Below are 17,179 nucleotides of genomic sequence, written 5' to 3' on the forward strand. Positions count from 1 at the left end.
TTTGATTGGTGTTTATTGTGCCAGAGAACCTGGGTGGGCTCTAGGCAAGTTTGTAATCTGGCTTCTCATGGTCTACATTTCCCTGGGCTTCAGGGCCTTCCCCCAACCTGTGCTTCCTCTCATACCCCAACCTGCACCTCTTCTGATTGGGATTTCCAGTATCTAGGCCAGGGCTTCACAAGCAGGTGCCCTGAGACCCTTTCAGGGGTGTCGTACAATGTTAGCAGGGCAAGGGCTGCAACCACAACTTGCAGGATGAGCCTAGGAACTTCCAGTAGGATTCCAGGCTGCGTTCCTTTCAGCTGAAAAATGATCTTTGTGTGCTCAGAAACTGAGTGGAAGCAGAGCACCAGCAGGTGCAGGCCTAGAGTGGAGCAAACTGCTTGCCCTGAGTACTGGGGCTGAGAACTGCTGTGGGGTGACTGGGATGCACAGTGCAGGTGCCACTCCAGCTGTGGGTGGTGCTTTCAGAGTTAATAGTTCTGGCCTTGCCCCTGCCTCTACATCAGGCTCTGGCCAGGGCTGGCCCTTCGCCACCTCTTTTATCCTTGTCTCTGTCCAGGAGGAGTTGAGTGGCTGCCTGTTTCCAGGGGGGCTTTGATACCTGGGTGGAAGGAGGGAAGTGGGCTTTGTGCCCACCCTGGCTCTGCTGGGACAGGTTGAGTCTGTTTTCCCCCTAAGACTTGGCAGCTCCCGGCAAGTAAGAGTGTGAGTGTCGGCATTGTCCTGGGCTGTCTCCAGGAGCCTATTCCTGCTGGCTCCCTGCAATTCCTGGGGGGGGGAATGCCTGGAGAGGGCTGCTTTTCCCTCCAGCTCTGGCTGGGGCAGGTGTCATTATTCTCCCACCTTGTGACACCAGCCGGTGCTTTCCCTCCCACGCCCCTAGCCACGCGTGGTGGCTCTCTACTTGCTCCTGGGCCGTGTGACGTCACAGCAGTGACGCCATTCCCACCCCGTTCAGGTGTGCGGTGGGGATTGACCCCTCCACCGCACTACAATCCTCACCGCACTATCGGCCCTCTAGGCGGATGCAGCTATCGAGCACTTCCGGCCGGGCAGGCGGAACTCACCATCGAGCACTTCCGGTGGTGCGCAGAAGAGCCGCCGGAAGGGGCCGCTCATTGTTGGCGCTGGCGGACCCCGCGGCCGGGCGGCGGTGGAGGCCCGGGAGCGGGTGAGTTAGGGGCGGGCGCTGCGCGTGGGGCCGCCGCCCCCCCTCCCACCCGGGGCCCGCGGGCCGGGACCCCTTGCCCCCGCCCTCCGCGTCCCTGCGGCCTAGGTCTCCCTGGGGCACCGGCTCGGGGGCCGCGGCACGTGGAGGTATCACTTCCTCCCCCCCACCGCGGTCCTGAGCCCTGGGGGCGGCCGGAGCCGGGTCCAACCCGTGCACTTGCTTGCAGTTCTGCCGGAGCCTCGGGTGGCTGAGGGCAGCGCTGTGACCAGAGCGGTCTCCCAGGTAAAGCCCAGCGGGGTAGGGGGGTCCAGGGCTCCATGCTGGCTCTAGGCCCCCTGGGCCAGGCAGGGGAAGGAGCAGCCCTGGGGCCCCAGGGCCGCTGGCACCGATGTGTCCACAGCAGGCGGGGGCGGGGTTGGGGCTCCACAGACGGCAGCCGCGGCTGGTGGAGCTGGTGCCCGGTGGAGGCAGTTGTCAGCTGAGCCCACGTGCTTGGAAGTGGGGCTCAGGCCACCCCCGGAGGTGGCCCGCGACTGGCCTCGTTCCCTGGGGTCAAGCAGGGCTTGCGTGTCTTTCTTCAAGGCCTGGCCAGCTCAGCCTGGTCCTGTCCCGTCTCTAACCCCTGCCTTTCTCCTCGCTCTCTTCCAGCGCCCAGGCAACTCAACGCCGCAGGCCGGGGGGGGGGGGGGAGGGGGGAGGGAGGGAGTGCACGGCTGCCGGGGGGCGCAGCCATGCCCGACCGTGACAACTACACCAACGGCAGCAGCAGTGACGAAGCGGGCGCCGGCTCAGACGACATCTGCCGGGACTTCCTGCGCAACGTGTGTAAGCGCGGCAAGCGCTGTCGCTTCCGCCACCCCGACATGAGCGAGGTGACCAACCTGGGCGTGCGCAAGAACGAGTTCATCTTCTGCCACGACTTCCAGAACAAGGAGTGTGTGCGTCTCAACTGCCGCTTCATCCACGGCACCAAGGAGGACGAGGACTGCTACAAGAAGACAGGTGAGCTGCCCCCGCGCCTCCGCCAGAAGGTGGCTGCCGGCCTGGGCCTCTCTCCTGCCGACCTGCCCAACAGCAAGGAGGAGGTGCCCATCTGCCGGGACTTCCTGAAGGGTGACTGTCAGCGTGGGGCCAAGTGCAAGTTCCAGCACTTGCAGCGGGACTTCGAGTACGGAGCGGGGCGGGAGCAGGGCCTGGCGCCAGGTGGACGGCGCTACGAGCCCTATGACGCGCTGTACGATGAGGAGCATGACCCGCTGCTGAAGCGGCGCCGCGTGGACGGGCTCCACTTCGAGACCTATGAGTACAGCTTTGGGAGCCCCCGCTCCGTGGAGCACCGGCTGCTGGAGGAGGAGAACCTGCTGCTGCGCAAGCGGGTCGAGGACCTCAAGAAACAAGTGAGCAACCTCATGGCCACCAACGAGGTGTTGCTGGAGCAGAACGCCCAGTTCCGCAACCAGGCCAAGGTCATGACCCTCAGCTCCACGGCTGCCGCCACCGAGCAACCCCTGGCACCCACCGTGGGCACTGTTACCAACTACAACCACAGCATTGCCCAGACCCACACCACGCTTAGCAGCCAGGCCCTGCAGCCACGTCCTGTCACCCAGCAGGAGCTGGTGGCCCCAGCTGGAGCCCAGGCGGCACCACCCACCAACGCTGCACCACCGCTTAACCCCGAGATCGCCCCACTTTCTGCCGCCTTGGCCCAGACCATTGCACAGGGCATGGCGCCCCCCGTCTCCATGGCACCCGTTGCTGTCTCAGTGGCGCCTGTGGCTGTGTCCATAGCGCAGCCGCTGGGGGCCATCACCATGAGCCATGCCACCACGCCCATGGTGACCTATCCTATCGCCTCGCAGAGCATGCGCATCACGGCCCTGCCACACTAGCCCGTGCCCTCGGGGCACCGGGAATGGAGAGGACCCAGCGGAGTCCGGTGATGCCAGGACCCCCTGCAGAGATGAGATGCCGCCCCGAGTACCAGGGATGGGACTCGGCCTCGGGTCGTGGGAACCCCAACGGCCACATGTGGCCTGCACATGGCAGCAGCATTCAGGGATGAAGGGGTTAATGCCCAGGACTGGCAGGGGAGCAGTGACCTCATAGCCTTTGTACCTCTTGCCTCTCCCCTCCCTCCTCCCCACAGCTGTGTGCGCCCCTTGCTGGGGTCAAGATGGGCTGCCCCTACTTGCACACAAGAGCCAGGGGCATGGGGTGACCTGCTTGGCACCAGGGGCACTCAGGAGGCAGCTGGAGGAACATGATCAGACTGGGGCATGGGGGGCTCCAGGCACTCTGTGCGGGGGCCTGGAGGGGGTCTCTGTGGCGCCGCTTGCTGCTCGCAATGGCCCCCCCAGCTGGGCATCTGCCAGCCCCTGCGGGGTGTCTCCCTCTGTTCTTTGTCTGGCCTTGGCTCTGGGGGATGCGTCCCGGTGCACCGGGGGGCCGGCGGGGCAGATGCCCACTCTGTACAGTAGCGTTTTAGGTCTACAATATTCTGTAAAGTTTTCAGCTATTAAAAAAGACTTGTGTACAGCTGCCCCTGGCCCCCGGCCTAGTCTCTGCCCCGCCTCCAGTTTGCCCAGCACCTTGTTTCCACTCTGGCAGGGCTGGGGTGGGGGGTGGATTCTGCCCCTCTAGGTGGCAGCACTGGGCTGGAGCAGATGGGTGCAAAGGAGCTTTCCCCAGTGGGTGACTCCCAGTCTGACCCTCCCTGCCACGAGCGATGGGGGGGGGGGCTGTAGAGAGGAGCCCTCTGCTCTCCTGGGCCATCGTTGCAGAGACTGCTGGGCCCTGCGTGTCCCGAGGGCTGCGGCCTGGCTCAGTACAAGGCAATGATTCCCCTCAGCTGTGGCTGAGCGCCTTCTCCACGCCCGGACCAATGCTCTGTAGGGCACAGGGGTCCTCTGCCTGGGCTGGGTCCTGGGTGGCACACCTGCTCCAGGCCTCGGCCTTGCCTGGGCTCGGCCAGCACCAGCTCCACCCCCCTGTCCTGGCACCAGCATCTCCTGGCTGGCTGCTCCTTGCCAGGGCATTGTGGGTCGGGGTGTCCAGGCGCTGGCATCAGCCCTTGCACCAGCCTTGCCCACAGGGACAGGAGCGAAGCACCCTCATCCTTAGCCCCAGTGGTTGCAGGCAGGTGGCGCTGGGGCTTTCCATCTTCTGGAGCTGGCTCTGAGCCACAGGCTTGTTCGTGACCCAGTGGCTGCAGCCTGGCAACGTGGAGCAGGCGCCAGGGCCCTGCTCGGGGTTTGCAGAGGGAGGAGAGAGGTTGCTCCTTGTGGCTGGAGGAGCAAAGGGGCCAGGGCAGATGGAGGGATGTGCCCAGAGCATGAGGCAGCTCCTGGGGTTGCCCTGAGCCAGCAGCGTGGTCCGGGTGGGGACATGGCACCTGCTCTGCCTCTGGGCACCAGGATGAGGGCATCTGGCTCCGGACCCCGCTAAGAGCAGGAAGGAGCCCAGACACCTGTGTCCTACGGGGGTGATTCAGAGCTGCCAGCCTGGGGTGGGGGGACTGGTTTGCATCTCCCCTTCGCTGTCCCTTGTTTCCCCTGGGTGCCCCCAGCTGGCCCACCGTGCCCTGAGACCCCACATCCTTCCCCTGCTGCACTCGTGGCTCGTCCCTGGGGCCCAGCAGCTGCAGCAGGCAGGAAAGGCAGCTTGGCTCGTGGCCCTGGGATGGGCTTCCGGCGGGGGGTGGTGCTGGGCTGTGGTTCTCGCCCCCCCCCGCTTGCCTGCCAGATGCTGTGAGATAAGGGGCGGTGGGGCTGGGCCCTGTGGGTGTGGATCTGCCCGGAGAAGGTGATGGGTAGCACCGGCAGGGCCTGGCCCGCGGGGCTCTTGCTGCTGCAATGGCCAGGGCGTGGCGGGGGTCAGGGGCTCTGGCAGCCCGGGGGCCCTGCCCAGGCCGAGGGGCTGCAGGGACGGGCAGACCCGGCCGGCTCAGCTCCCGTGGGGGGGCAGGATCGGGCCCCGGGTTATGGGGGCAGGGGGTTCCCGGGGGCTGGAGGGTCCTGGGTCGGATGCCGTCGTGGGGGAGACCTCCAGGTCAGGGGTAACGTGGGGGGCGGGGCCCCCCCCACGGCGCTCAGGGCCACCGCCCTGCCCGGGGGCCAAGTAAAGCCTAGCTCCTCCCACCCGGCCTCCGAGCCCATTGACGTGTCCGAAGCCGCGCCCCGCGCCCAATGGCAGCAGGCAGCGGAAGGAGGGCGGTGCCCTTCCAGCCGCTGCTCGCCCCGCCCCCTGCGCCGCCTCCGACCAATCCGCACGCCTAGTGCCGTGGTTTCCCGCCTCCGGGCCGCGGGCAACTGGGCCCCGCCCCTTTCGAAACCATCCCGCCAATGAGGAAGGCGGAGGGGCGGGAGTCGAGCCACGCCTCCTGGCGTGGTAGCCAATGGGCGGTGGGGAGGAAGGCAGGCCACGCCCACCGGTGGTCCAGCTCGCCGCTGCGGCGGGGCCGGGGCAGGCACTATGGAGCCGAGGTCGGGGCCGGCGATGGGGCCGGAGGAGCCGGAGCCGGGGCCGGGGCCGCTGGAGCCGGAGCTGGAGCCGGGCGCGGGGCCAGGGGCCGGGACCCGGGCCGGGGCCGGGGCCGGGGCCGAGGCATGGGCGGCGCTGGCGGCGCTGGGGCGGGCGGCGCTGGCGGCGCTGCCCGTGTTCGTGGCGGGGCGCCTGGGGCTCAGCGCCGGCTTCGTGCTGCTGGGGCTGGCGCTGTACGTGGGCTGGCGGCGCGCGCGGCGGGCCAAGGCGGGCAGCCTCCGCGCCGCCTCCCGCCTGCTGCGGCACGAGGAGGCCGAGGTGCGCGCCGTCGCCACGGGGCTCTTCGCCCGCCAGCGCCAGCTGCCCGCCTGGGTAAGCGGGGGTGCCCCAGATCCCGCCCGGGATCCCCCGATCCCACCCCCTGGGGGATGCCCGGCGCCGCCCTTCTCCTGGACCCCCCCCCCCCGCCTTCCTGGGATCCCTGATCCCGCCCCTTGGAGTATCCCCCCCAGGAGGCCCCCACTTCACCCCCCAGGATTGCCCCTGGAATATCGCCCCAGCTCCTCCCCCTGCCCTGCCTCCCCGGGGTTCCCCCTTCACCCCCTGGGACACCCTCCCCCCCAGGGTTCCCCGTCTCGCCTGCAGGAGACCCCAGGAAGCCCCCCTGAGCTGGGATCCCCCCTGCTGTCACCCTGTCAGAGCCCCAAGACCCCCCTTCCCCACCCCCTGCAGGGAGCCCCCCCCACTCCTTCCTCCCGGACCCTGCCCGGCCCTGGGTCCCTGCCGCATCCTTCCCCCCCACCTCCTTCAGGTCCCTGCTGCCCTTGATGGCAAGGGGGGAGTGGGCCTTCGCCGGTGGGGGGTCTTTACCAAGCCCACGCCTTGGTGGGGACACGTCTGGCTCCAGGGCCTCACCCCCGCCTACCCGCCCCGGCCCCGTTCCCTGCACTGTCGCCCCCCACCGCCCTCTGCCCTGCCGCAGGCCTGTCGCAACCAGGCCGGGGGGGGCAGGCGCTGCCCCCAGCCCTGCGGCCGCAGCACATGATGCAGCAGGAGCTGCAGGCCGGGTGCGGCCGGCCTCGGCACACGCGCACCCTGGCTCACATCCACCCCATGGTGCTCGTTCCCCACCCCCCCCTTCCGGGAGACTGCAGCTGGGTGGGGGGCAGAGCTGCAGGCCCCCCCAGCCCTGCCTCGCACCTTCTCAGGGTGCTGAAGCTGGACCCCCCAGCCCAGATTCTGCTCCCTGCAGACCGTCCAGCGCCCAGCACGGCACAATCACGACACAGGCCTGTGCTGGGGGCGCCACATGCCCTGGAAAGATACCGCCCCCCTCCAGCCAGGCTCTGGGACTCGTGGCCCCCCGCCACACACACTCCCCCCCACTCCTCCCCCAGCTGTGGGCTCATGTGTCCTGGGGGGGCTGCAGTTGGGGGCTGGGGGGGGTGGGGAGGAAGACACACCACTTCCTCGGTGGTTTCACACAGCTGCCGTTTCCCCTCCCTGGAGCTGCGTGGCTCCTAAACCCTTTGGGCTTGCACACGTGTGTGCAAGGGCTGTGTTTCCTGACACACACATGCCCACACAAGCCCCCACGTGCAAGCCGCCCCAATCGCTCGCGCACGGCTGCAGGCCAGGCCGAGGCCTGGAGCGGGGCCTGGAGGCAGAGCCCGGCCTGCATCGCACCGCGCCATACATGGAGAGAGCGGCTGTGCCCCACCGGCTGTGAGCTCACGTCCTGTGCGCATGGGCACACGTGTGCGAGCTCAGTGGCTGCCTCTGAACACAGACCTGCAGGGTGGGGTAGATGGCCCCCCCATCCTGCACAGACCACCCCACCAGCGCGTGAGCCCCCAGGGGAGGCTGGGGCACTCCAGTCATGTGCACATGCTTGCACACACATGCCCCCCCCACATGCACACAGACACCAGGGACATGGGCAGGGAAGAGGCACATTCCACACATGCCTTTCCTGGGGGGTAGGAAGCAGCTGGCCTGTGTGGGGGGAGGCTCGTCTCTCTGGACCCTGGTGCCAAGGCAGGGGGGAAACTGAGGCACAGGGAGGCTCTGACCTGCTTCTTGTCCCCCCTGGCCCCTTGTGGGCTCGGCCCCCAGGGGCAATGTTGCGCCCTGTGCATGTAGGCACATGCGTGTTGTGTCTGTGGGGCCATGTCCTGCCCCATGTTCGCACCCCACCAGTGTGCCCTATGTTGGAAAACTGAGGCACAGAGCAGGGGGGACACAAAGGGGGCCTCAGCTGCCCCCCCCCACCCCTGCTCTGGCGGCCTCGCCCTGGATGAGGCAGTGTTGCTGGGGAGCCTTGCCCTGCCTAGGGGCATGCAGCTGCCTGTGCCCATTTCCCAGCTGGCTCCAAGCTACATAAAGGCAGCGACGAGCCAGGAGGCCCGGTGGAGGCGGGGTGGGTAGTGTCCTGCTTTTACAAGTGGGGAAATTGAGGCATGACTCCCCCCCGAGGGTGAATTACCCAGACGTCTGGCTCCTTGCTAGACTCACTGGATCCCAGAACTGGGGGGAGGGGGGAGACCCCAGGAGTCCGCGGTGGCTGGGGGTGCACCCCCCTCCCCCCCACAGGCTCACGCAGGCTTCCCCACAGGTCTCCTTCCCGGACGTGGAGAAAGCCGAGTGGCTCAATAAGGTAAGTGGGGGGGTGTGGAGACCCCCGGGCCCCCCCAGGTGCCCCCTATCTCACCTGCCCCTCCCGGTCCCCCCCCAGATCCTGGCCCAGGCCTGGCCCTTCTTCGGGCAGTTCATGGAGAAGCTGCTGGTGGAGAACGTGGCCCCGAACATCCGTGCCTCCAACACCCACCTGCAGACCTTCTCCTTCACCAAGGTGGACCTGGGGGAGAAGGTACGTGGAGCCCCCCTGGGCTCAGCCGCCCCCGCTCCCAGCTGAGACCCTTTGCCCTTGTGAAATGAGTAATGGCTGCTGGTTGCACCCCAAAAGCAGCCACATTGGCCGCAGAGCTGCCCTGCGCACCCCCACAGGGCAGGGCCCCCCAGTAGGTTAGAGGTCCCCCCCAGGGTGGAGGTAATGAGGAGGGGGCCCTGTGATCCATTAACCCTTCGCTCACCGCTGCAGCCCCTCCGCATCCTGGGCGTGAAGGCCCACCCCGGTGCCACCAAGCAGCAGATCTTGCTCGACCTGACGCTCAGGTGAGGCTGTAGCAGGGAGGGGGGGGTGCCCCCAAGGGTTGTGGAGGTTGGCTTGGCAGGCAAAGGGTTAAGGGGACCCCCCCCATCCAGACCCTAACTCATGCTCTGTCCCCACAGCTATGTGGGTGACATCCAGATCGACGTGGAGGTGAAGAAGTTCTTCTGCAAGGCTGGGGTCAAGGGCATGCAGGTGAGACTCTCCCGGCCCCCTAGCCATGGGGGGGGGGGGCTGTGCCAGGGCAGCACTGGCACCAGGGGGCCCTGTCCCCCCCAGCAGCTGCTCCCAATTACCCCCCTTGCACATGGGGCAGTATTGGGTGTAGAGGCGTGTAGGGGGTGAGGACTGCGGGAGGGGGTTGAGGGAGCTGGGACACCTGGGTCCTCTGGGTGGGAGTGGGGGCTGGGGAGGTTGTGGGGGGGCTGAGAGCCTGGACAGTCGGGTCCTCTGGGACAGGGCTGGGAGCTTGAGAGCGGAGGGCTGGGGCGGGGGGGGCTCCGGTCTGGAGGGATTGGGGGGGTCAGGACGGGGGGGCAGGCTGAGGCGGGGGGTGCTCCCTGCCCCTGCCAGGGGCTCACGCCACCGCCTGCAGCTGCACGGGACCCTGCGCGTTATCCTGGAGCCGCTGCTGGGGGAAGCACCGCTTGTGGGGGCGCTCAGCCTCTTCTTCATCCGCCGCCCGGTGAGTGGGGGGGCGCCGAGGCCCGGCTGCCCTGCAGGGGGCTATGGTGGGCCAGGGGGAGGGTGTGCAGGGGGGGGCCATGGTGACGCTGCTTCCCCCCACCCAGACCCTGGACATCAATTGGACGGGGATGACCAACCTGCTGGACATCCCCGGGCTCAGGTGAGTCCCACCTGGACGCCTCGGGTCTCTGGGATGGGGGCTGGGGGCTCGGGAGCCAGGACGCCTGGGGTCCCAGGAAGAATCTCCCCTGATTCCCCGCCCCCCCCCCCCAGCTCCCTGTCAGACTCCATGATCATGGACGCCATCGCCGCCTTCCTGGTGCTGCCCAACCGCCTGCTGGTGCCGCTGGTGCCCAACCTGCAGGAGGCGGCGCAGCTCCGCTCCCCACTGCCCCGGGTGAGTGTTGGGGGGCGGGTTTGGGGGCCAGAGGGTGCCAGGGGTCGCGGTGCCCCCCAGGCTGACCCCAGCCGCGCAGGGCGTGGTGCGCGTGCACCTGCTGGCGGCGCGGGCGCTGTCCTCCAAGGACCGGCTGGTGAAGGGGCTCATCGAGGGCAAGTCGGACCCCTACGCGCTGCTGCGGGTGGGCACCCAGCTGGGCACCAGCCGCGTCATCGACAACAGTCTCAACCCTGCCTGGAACGAGATCTACGAGGTGGGGCCCGGATGCCCGGGTTTTCTATGGGCACGGGGGCAGGGACCCTGGACACCCACGTTCTCCAGGGGTGGGGGCTAGGGAGCCCGGAGACCCGGGTGTCTTGGAGGGGGGGCGGGCAGGGGCTGGTGTGTGAGAGCAGGGGCCGCTGGGAGCCTGGACGCTTGGGTGCTCCTGGAGGGGGTCCCGCTCCCCTCACCCTGCTGCCCCCCTAACCCCCCCAGTTCATGGTGCACGAGGTGCCGGGGCAGGAGCTGGAGGTGGAGCTGTTTGACAAGGACCCTGATGAGGATGACAAGCTGGGCAGGTCGGTGCAGGGGGTCGGGGGGCTCTGGGAGGGGGCAGCCGGGCTCTGTGGGGTCTGAATCTCGCTGCCGGGGTCTCACGGCCTCCCACCCCCCAGAATGAAGCTGGATTTCAGGGAGGTGCTCCAGGCCCGGGTGCTGGATGAGGTGAGTTGGGGGGCACAAGCTCCGGGGGTTGGGGCAGGGGGCTCTGGGGAGTCCTGACCCTTGACCCCTGACTCCCGCCCCCCAGTGGTTCCCCCTGCAGGACGGCGGGCGGGGGCAGCTGCACCTGCGCCTGGAGTGGCTCACGCCCCTGGCCGACACTTCCAAGCTGGACGAGGTGAGCGCGGCCTGCCCAGCCCGGACACCTGGGGACTGGGGGGGGGCACAGAGCCTGGACCCCCAGGTTCTCTGGGAGGGCGGTGGGGGCTGGCCCAGGTGGGGGACCCAGGCACCAGCCATTCAGCCCCCCACCCCCAATCCCCCAGGTCCTGCAGAGGAACCAGGGGCTCGAGCCCAAGCCCGAGCCCCCCTCGGCTGCCATCCTCATCGTGTACCTGGACCGGGCCCAGGAGCTGCCCGTGAGTATCCGGCCCCGGCAGGACTCGGGTGGGGGAATGGGGAGTTGGCGGAGGTGCCAGGCCAGACCCAGCCCTGCCTGCGTCTCCCTGCAGCTGAAGAAGTCGAGCCGGGAGCCCAACCCCATGGTGCAGCTGTCGGTCCAGGACATCACACGGCAGAGCAAGGTGAGGGGGCAGGGGGACGCTGTGGGGGTGATGAGGGCTGGGGGTGCTGGGAGCCGGGGGGGAGCGCTGCGGGGGTGCTGAGGGCTAGTGGGGAGCGCTGCGGGTTGGGGGGTACCGGGGACTGGGAGGTGCTGGGTGCTAGTGGGGAGAGCACTAGGGCGTGCTGGGGGGTGGGGGGTCTCTAGCAGGGGTCACTTTACAACCTCCCCCCCAGGTTGTCTACAACACGGTGTCACCCATCTGGGAGGAGGCCTTCCGCTTCTTCCTCCATGACCCAAGAAATCAGGACCTGGATGTGCAGGTAGACCCCACCCCCAGTCCTGGCCCCGCCCCCAGCTGCCTGCCCCACCCCGATGACGCGCTGACGCCCCCTACAGGTGAAGGACGACGGGCGCTCGGGCGGGCTGGGCGCCATCACTGTGCCTCTGTCCCGGCTCCTGACAGCCCCTGACCTCACCTTGGACCAGTGGTTCCAGCTCGACGCCTCTGGCCCCAGCAGCCGCCTCTACATGAAGCTTGTCCTGCGGGTGAGGCCGGGGCTGGGGGCGCTGTAGGGGCATGTGGGAAGCTATAAGGGCACATGGGGCAGCTGTAGGGCAACTGGGGGGGGGTGTAGGGGCATGGGGTGCCTGTAGGGCACATGTAGGGGCACATGGGGAGGGGGCTGGGGGTTGTCCACCCCCCCAACCAGCCCCTGCCCCCCACAGGTGCTTTTCCTGGACGCGCCCGACCCCTGCCCACCAAGGGCAACGCCTGGGGAGGAGACAGCGACGGAGGGCAGTAGCGTGGACCTGCCCCCCCGGCCCAGCCACACCAGCCCCAATGCCGAGTTCGGCACTGAGGTACGGCCGGATCCCGGGGGCAAAGGGGCTGGGAGACCTGCCGGGCGCAGATTCCAATCCCGCCGGGCATGGGTTCGAGTGCTGCTGTGGGCGGGAGGGGCTGTGCCAGCATTGACACCCCCCCCCTTTTCTGGGCAGAGCGTGATCCGCATCCATCTGCTGGAGGCTGAGGACCTGGTGGCCAAGGACAACTTCATGGGGGGGCTGGTGCGCGGACAGTCGGACCCCTACGCTCGCGTGCGCCTGGCCGGCCGCGCCTTCCGCAGCCGCGTCATCCGCGAGCAGCTCAACCCGCGCTGGAACGAGGTCTACGAGGTGAGAGGGGTGTGGGGGAATAGAGTGGGGGGGCGTGCCCCAGGAGCGGTCCTCTGCATCTCTCTGAGCATCCTCCGGGCTGGGGAGTCGGGGTCTGGAGATGGGGAACCTGAAGCACGGGACAGGACGGGCTCGCAGGCAGCAGAGCTGGGGAATCAGACCCGAGGCTCTGAGGAGGCCAGGTCTTGCTCCCCTCCCTGAGCTGGGGATTGAGCCTAGGCATCAGGGCTTTTGCTGGGGTGGTGGGGCATAGGGGGCTGCAGGTCGGGAGTGAGGGGCGCCGGTAGCGCTGGGGGGGCAGGGGTCACCCTATTCTGCCCCCCAGGTCATCGTGAACGAGGTGCCCGGCCAGGACGTGGAGTTTGACCTCTTCGACAAGGACATTGACAAAGATGACTTCCTGGGCCGGTGGGTCACGGCGGAGCCCCTGGGGGGGGGCGGGGGGGGGCAGGGTCTCTCCTTCCACTGGGGTCTGTGCCAGGGTTGTTAGGTGACCCTGGGTCTGACCTGTGCCCCCCGGCAGGTGCAAGGTGCCGCTGAACCAGCTGCTCAGGACGCGCTTCATGGACGAGGTAGGAGCCCAGCACAGGGGTGGGGGTTGAAGGGGGGGCCGTGTCCTGACCTCATCCTGCCCCTTCTCCCCCCAGTGGTTGCCCCTCGAGGACACCCGCTCTGGGCGGCTGCACGTGCGGCTCGAGTGCCTCCCGCCCATGCCCAGCGCTGCCAGCCTGGAGCAGGTAACACTTCCCCCTAGGGCTCTAGGTTGGGAATGAGGGACACCAGCAGGGCTGTGTGGCAGGGGGCTGCAGGTCAGGAGTGGTGGGCACCACAGGACCGGGGGGGCAGGGGGGTTACCGGGAGGGAGTGAGGGGCACCAGAAGGGCTGCAAGGCAGCAGGGGGCTGCAGGTTGTGAGTAGGGGGCTCACCCACCCCCCGCCCACCAGGTCCTGCGTGTGAACAGCCTGCTGCAGACCCCACAAAGCAAGGAGCTGTCGTCCGCACTGCTCTCCGTGTTCCTGGACCGCGCTGCTGACCTGCCGGTGAGCCAGGATCTGCCCCCCTCTGCCTGCCCCGGACTCCTGGGTCCTCCCAGTGCTGCCACCTGGGCTTCCCCTCCCCCTATCCGTGGGCCTAGGGCAAAGCCTGCTGCCCTGTGCCCCCCCAGGGCTAAGTGGGGAGCAGGGGTGAGGGGCACCTGCAGGGCTGGGGGGAGGACAGGGGGCTGTGGGTCAGGAGTGAGGGGCCCCCGGCAGGGCTGGGAGATCAGGGGGCTGCGACTCACCCTCCCCTGCCCCCCAGGTCGGGAAGGGGTCCAAGCCCCCCAGCGCCTACATCAAGCTCTCTGTGCGCGACGTCTCCTATAAGACCAAGGTAGCGGGGCGTGGGGGGGTGGCGGCAGGATCATCTGTTTCGGGGTCAGCGGGGCTGGGGACTCCCATCTCCCCCTCACTGGCTCTGCCCCCCCCAGATCGCCCCCAGCTCCACAGAGCCCATATGGGACGAAGCCTTCTCCTTCCTCATCACGCGGCCACACACGGAGACCCTGGAGCTGCAGGTGTGGCCCGTGCCCCCCCATCCTACCCCCCAACTGGTGGGACCCCCCCTCGCTGCCGCCCTGTGACCGCCAGTGTGTCCATCCCTCCAGGTGCGGGACCAGGGGGGGGCGGCGCTGGGGGCCCTGAGCCTCCCACTGCCCCAGGTGCTGGCAGCCGAGGCACTGACGCTGGACGGGTGGTTCCCACTGGGCAACACTGCCCGCATCCTGCTGCGGGCACAGCTGGGGGTGAGTGACGGGGCGGGAGGGTGGGGGGCACGCTCTGGGATTGGGCCCCTCTGACCGCACCCCCACCCCCCAGGTCCTGGTGTCCCAGCACTCAGGCGTGGAAAGCCTCAGTGGCTCTGAGGTGCCCAAGCCGGAGCCGGAGCTGCACCTGGGTGAGGATGGGGGGTCTGAGCCCCCTGGGCCGGAGCTGCGCCAGCGTGTGCCCCACAGTGACAGGTAGGTGGGGCAAGGTCTGCCCTGCCTGGGACTTGAACCTGCTGCAGACTGTGCCTCCCATAATGCCCCTAATAGCAGCCACTTTTTGTGGGCTTGGTGCTACCGTAATTCTGCTAATAGCTCCTGGCTGTATGGGCCTGCCGGCTCAGCTGTGCCGGGAGGGGTTACTGTAATACCCACTAGGGACATTATTAGGAGTCAGGGGAGGAGGAGGAGGTCTGGCAGTACTGTAATCCTGCTAATAGCTCATCGCTGTTTGGGATTGCCAGCTCAGTTGTGTCCTGGCAGGTTACCATAATCCTCCTAATAATGTGCAGGGGGTATGAAGGAGCTGTGGGTTCTACCATAATTCTGCTAATTATGTACCTGTTATAGTACTGGCGGTTACCATAATACCCCTAATAGTGTGCATGTTGGGTAAGGGGAGGAGGAAGAGGTCTGGCACTACCATAATCCTGCTAATAGTGTGTCAGAGTGGGGCTGCCAGCTCAGCTAGGAGGGAGGGAGGCTACTGTAATACTCCTAATAACCTGCATGGGGAGAAGAAGCTCTGGGCGCTACCGTAATTCTGCTAATCATGCACCTCTTATGGCACTGGGGGTTACTATAATACCCCATATAACGTACGGGAAGAGAAGGAGCTCTGGGGTCTATCCTAATCCTGCTAACAATGAGCCTGTAGTGCCACTAGGGGCTACCATAATACCCCTAATAGCTCCAAGGAAGGGGACCTTGTTTGAGCACTACCATCATCCTGCTCATACGCTGCCGTCAAAAAAGGGCTCCTGGCACAGCAGAGGGTGCTTTGGGGCTCAGTGTTTCCATGCATGTGCTGGGCGCTGGAGGCATGCAGATGATTTCCCCCCACCACCCTCAACCACCTCTGACCCCTGCTCCTGTCCCCGGCCCAGCAGCTCAGAGCCGGCGGGAGCTGTGCTGGGGCAGCTGCAGCTAACTGTCTGGTATCATGCGGACGAACGCAAGCTGGTGGCCATGGTGCACTCCTGCCGGTGAGATGGGGGGCAGGGCCTGGCACAGTAAGCACCCCCTCCCCCCCCCCAACACCAGGGTTCTCCAGCTGTTCTGGCAAGGAATCTGTAGGGGCTTGGGGTGGCTGCACCCCCTCATTCCCCCCCGCCCCCTGGTCTCTGCTCCCTCCCAGGAAGCTGCGGTCCAGCTCACGGGACCTGCCAGACCCGTACGTGTCACTGCTGCTGCTGCCTGACAAGAGCCGCGGCACCAAGAGGAAGACGAGCGTCCAGCGCCGCACCCTGAACCCTGAGTTCAACGAGAGGTGGGGGCAGCGGGGCCGGGACCCTGGGTTGCACGCGGAGGTGGCAGCTGGCCAGGTTGCCAGAGCTGCGGGATGCTGGGGAGGGCAATGGCTCCCTGCCCCCCTCACACCCTCCTGTCCCCCCAGGGTGGAGTGGGAGCTGGCGCGGGAGGAGGTGGTGCGGCGCACACTGGAGGCCTGTGTCAAAGCCAGCGGCTCCTTCATGTCCCGGGAGAAGGAGACACTGGGAAAGGTAGGAGGCACTTGCCGTGGATACAGCCCGGGGCGTGGGCTGTGCGGTGCTGGGCCTGATGCCCACGTCTCTCCCCAGGTGCAGCTACAGCTGGCGCAAATGGACCTGGCCCAGGGCAGGGCCCAGTGGTGAGTGTGAGGGGTGGGGGGGCTGGGGGCTGCCTCCCCCCCAGAGATAGGTACCCTCTGCTCACCCCCTCCTCCTGATTTCCCCCTGTAGGTACGACCTGAAGGATGACCGGAGCTCGTAGCGCCCCCCTGCCGCCACCGCCACCCTGCCTCCTCCCTGCGTAGCTATGGGGGGATCCATGCCCTCCCATGCAAAGCAGCCTTGCCATTGACCAAAGAAAGGGACCTGCGCTTGGCTGGGGGGCAGCCCTGAGCCCGGCACCCCCTTCTCACCCCTGCCTAGAGGGACCAGCCTGCTCCAGCTCCATGCTGGGTGGGGGGTGGGGCTAGGAGGTGCCTAAATGCCCTGGTGATGGGCAGGGACTGGCCTGTCTGCCTCCCCCAGAGCTGTGCCCACCGCCCAGGCTCCCCTGACGCCAGTGCGGCCCTTGCTGCTTTTACTGTTATTTATCTCGTGCCTTTTGCCCCAGCTGGGGTAACCCTGATCCTGATTCTGGGCCCAGTAAGGTGCCCAGACCAATCCCCGAGTGCTTTCTCCATCTCTGACTGCCCCCAGTCTGCCCCGGGCACCCCGTGCCTGCTCCACAGCTGCCTCCCCAGGCTGCCCCCCCACCCCCACACAGCCCCATTGCACCCCCCCCCAAGACCAATAAAAGAGAAAGGATCCAGCTCTGGCTCTGCATTGGTTTGATCCCTGCGCCTGCCCGGCCCCCCAAGACACCAGGGTTTGGGATGGAGGGATTCCCCCGGGGCCAAGACCCCTGGTCTCCCCTGGTGGGGCTGGGCACCTCCTGGATGTAGGACCTCCATCGAACCCAGGAGGTGCCCAGCCCCACCGGGGAGACACCTTGTTGGACCTGGTGCTGGCCACGGGCGACAACCCGGGGAGGGGGCTGCGGGTGCTCGACCATCTGGGCGACATCACCTGCTGGGATTCACCATCCAGCGCAAGGTGGCAAAGGCTGCAGCAAGGCGGCAGCCCTGGATTTCAGGAGGGCGGACTTCACTGAGCTACGGAGACTAGTCGGGGAAGCGCTGAGGTCCTGGAGGGGAGGGGAGCCGGGTGTCCAAGAAGAGTGGTCACTCCTTAAGGAGACGATCCTCCAAGCCCAAAGGGAGGTAATCCCAACACAGATCAAAGGGGGCAGGAGGGCGCAAAAGCCCCCATGG

General features: G+C 67.3%; 2 protein-coding genes across 4 annotated transcripts; both read left to right on the top strand.

Annotated features, from left to right (window-relative positions):
- Positions 1-1,223: 1,223 nt before the first annotated feature.
- Positions 1,224-3,228, top strand: ZC3H10 (zinc finger CCCH-type containing 10). The gene is made up of 2 exons (XM_090055247.1): positions 1,224-1,456; positions 1,823-3,228. Exon 2 carries the CDS (start codon positions 1,906-1,908, stop codon positions 3,064-3,066), a length of 1,161 nt encoding a protein of 386 aa, XP_089911373.1. The 5' UTR covers positions 1,224-1,456; positions 1,823-1,905; the 3' UTR covers positions 3,067-3,228.
- Positions 3,229-5,610: 2,382 nt separating this feature from the next.
- Positions 5,611-16,671, top strand: ESYT1 (extended synaptotagmin 1). 3 transcript variants are annotated; one of them, XM_090053338.1, is made up of 31 exons: positions 5,611-6,028; positions 8,271-8,312; positions 8,391-8,525; positions 8,757-8,830; positions 8,948-9,020; positions 9,421-9,510; positions 9,617-9,672; positions 9,786-9,909; positions 9,989-10,165; positions 10,390-10,472; positions 10,569-10,617; positions 10,703-10,792; positions 10,941-11,033; positions 11,127-11,198; positions 11,413-11,499; positions 11,576-11,725; positions 11,906-12,040; positions 12,179-12,355; positions 12,681-12,763; positions 12,879-12,927; positions 13,003-13,092; positions 13,301-13,396; positions 13,656-13,727; positions 13,825-13,911; positions 14,002-14,139; positions 14,213-14,355; positions 15,267-15,365; positions 15,518-15,649; positions 15,776-15,881; positions 15,960-16,009; positions 16,101-16,671. In XM_090053338.1, exons 1-31 carry the CDS (start codon positions 5,648-5,650, stop codon positions 16,129-16,131), a joined length of 3,264 nt encoding a protein of 1,087 aa, XP_089909464.1. In that variant the 5' UTR covers positions 5,611-5,647; the 3' UTR covers positions 16,132-16,671. The 3 variants fall into 3 exon arrangements, with proteins under 3 accessions (XP_089909464.1, XP_089909465.1, XP_089909468.1); XM_090053339.1 differs by having other exon boundaries at positions 15,270-15,365; XM_090053342.1 differs by lacking the exon at positions 5,611-6,028 and adding an exon at positions 6,440-8,075.
- Positions 16,672-17,179: the final 508 nt, after the last annotated feature.

Source organism: Crocodylus siamensis, chromosome 6, assembly GCF_052110815.1.
Source record: "Crocodylus siamensis isolate JL-2025a chromosome 6, ASM5211081v1, whole genome shotgun sequence".
In the NCBI taxonomy this organism is placed as follows: Eukaryota; Metazoa; Chordata; order Crocodylia; family Crocodylidae; genus Crocodylus; species Crocodylus siamensis.

Excerpts from the sequence above, each read along its gene's own strand:
- ZC3H10 (XM_090055247.1), top strand. The coding sequence starts at position 1,906 with ATGCCCGACCGTGACAACTACACCAACGGCAGCAGCAGTGACGAAGCG.
- ESYT1 (XM_090053338.1), top strand. The coding sequence starts at position 5,648 with ATGGAGCCGAGGTCGGGGCCGGCGATGGGGCCGGAGGAGCCGGAGCCG. Across the intron at positions 9,673-9,785 it reads CTGGACATCCCCGGGCTCAG|CTCCCTGTCAGACTCCATGA; the intron begins GTGAGTCCCACC and ends CCCCCCCCCCAG. Across the intron at positions 15,650-15,775 it reads AACCCTGAGTTCAACGAGAG|GGTGGAGTGGGAGCTGGCGC; the intron begins GTGGGGGCAGCG and ends CTGTCCCCCCAG.